At 43.9% G+C, this 1835-nt stretch overlaps 1 protein-coding gene across 1 annotated transcript; it reads right to left on the bottom strand.

Moving 5' to 3' along the window:
- Positions 1-1150: 1150 nt before the first annotated feature.
- Positions 1151-1829, bottom strand: LOC116092181. Its single transcript, XM_031373533.1, has one exon. It carries the CDS (start codon positions 1790-1792, stop codon positions 1304-1306), a length of 489 nt encoding a protein of 162 aa, XP_031229393.1. The 5' UTR covers positions 1793-1829; the 3' UTR covers positions 1151-1303.
- Between the last annotated feature and the right edge of the window lie 6 nt (positions 1830-1835).

Below are 1835 nucleotides of genomic sequence, written 5' to 3'. Positions count from 1 at the left end.
TCCAACATTTGTCTCCCAAGTGCTGGTAGTAACAAGCATGCACCCCTACCTCCAGTGTCTTTCTATTGAGGCCTGTGGACGGTGTGTTTTCGTTGGTATTACAGCTATCAACATGAAAACACAGCTCTCACTTTAAAGGAAATAAGGGATAGCCTACTGTGGAGGCAAGTATGAGCCACCACAGCCTCGAAACACAGAATTGGGTTGCTTCAAATATCATTTTAGCAGTAGCAGTTTAGTGAAGTTTTTATATTTATTTATTGATTGATTGATTAGTTGATTGATTGACTGGTTTTTCGAGACAAGGTTTCTCTGTGTAGCCCCGGCTGTCCTGGAACTGACTCTGTAGACCAGGCTGGCCTCAAACTCAGAAATCCTCCTGCCTCTGCCTCCCAATTGCTGGGATTAAAGGCATGCGCCACCACCGCCCGGTGAAGTTTTTATATTTATAAAGATCAAATAAAACCGTAAATCGAGATGCTTTTAAAAGACAGTGATGGAGATACCAGCTAGGCAGACTAATACTGGTTCTCACTGAGGACATGCTTCATGCTGGGGCTGGAGGAAGTCGGCTATCTAATACATCCCCAAAGGCTTACAAACTAGTCACATAGATGTTGTGGTCATCGTCGTCGGGTCTTCATCTTAGGTGGGTAATGGATGGCTACTAAGGGAACTCAAGACAATTTAGTTTTGTATTTGCAAAATTTCAACTTGCTACAATCAAGGTGTTCTATATCTTTGTAGTTATTTAACAGAGGGATATTCCCCCCTTCAGTTTTTATAATAGCAAATATTAGTGGAATGTTCTAATGAAAAACTCTGGAAGTAAAAACTATGTTCCTATACCTAGACTCAAGATTTTATTTATTTTTTTAAAGATTTATTTATATTTATTATGTGTAAGTACACTGTCACTGTCTTCAGACACTCCAGAAGAGGGCATCAGATCTCATTACAGATGGTTGTGAGCCACCATGTGGTTTCTGGGATTTGAACTCTGGACCTCTGGAAGAACAGTGCTCTTAACCACTGAGCCATCTCTCCAGCTTAAGATTTTAAAGTAAACAAGCTATCCAATGAAAGGAATAATAGATGTGATTTTAAAAGAGACATTTTTCTACCTTAGCTAGCTAAGGTAGAAAAGCTAAGCTGACACTGATTATTGAATCCTGGGAGTGTGCTTTTTGAAGCAAGTTTTGTTGACATGTAAATTACACATATTTCGAGTGTACAGTTTGGTAAGTTTTGAAGGAAATTAGGCGCAGGAAACGATGGTGATGTCTCTGTGGATCCAGGTAAGTTATTTGCCAAGCCAAAACCAAAGCTGGGCTTCCTGGCATGCTCGTGCTTGTACATAGTAGCATGCTGGCTGAGTAGGCACGCGGAAGACTTCAAAAGCACATCCTGCCAGTAAAGCCAGGAGCACCAACTTTAGACCTAAGGGACAGCCCCTCTTCTCGAGAAGGCCATAATTAATTGGTAGGGCTTGAATGCCGCTCTTGGCGCCAACGCCAAGAATAAAGCAGCATCCCACGGTTAAAAACAAGCTGCATTTAAAGCCCAGGCCTGCAGGGGGAGAAAGCTCCTGGAAGAATGCCTGGAAGGCAGCAGAGCCCGGGGAGTCTTTCCGCTCAAAAGTACAATAGTCCCTTTTGGATGAACAAACTTGCTTTGACCTTTGGCAGCATGCTTGGCCTCGTAGGGCAGCGGGTAATGCTCTGGAACTCGGAGGACACAAAAAGCCAACATCGACTCCGGTGCTTCTGGGCCCCTCGGCTTCCAAACGCATCCCGCGTGCCCTAAGGTGCTCCACTCTCAGCCTAGGTTCCGCC

This window comes from Mastomys coucha, chromosome X, assembly GCF_008632895.1.
Source record: "Mastomys coucha isolate ucsf_1 chromosome X, UCSF_Mcou_1, whole genome shotgun sequence".
NCBI classification, from domain to species: domain Eukaryota; kingdom Metazoa; phylum Chordata; class Mammalia; order Rodentia; family Muridae; genus Mastomys; species Mastomys coucha.
Note: the sequence above shows the minus strand (reverse complement) of the source record. Positions and strands in the feature narration are given on the sequence as shown.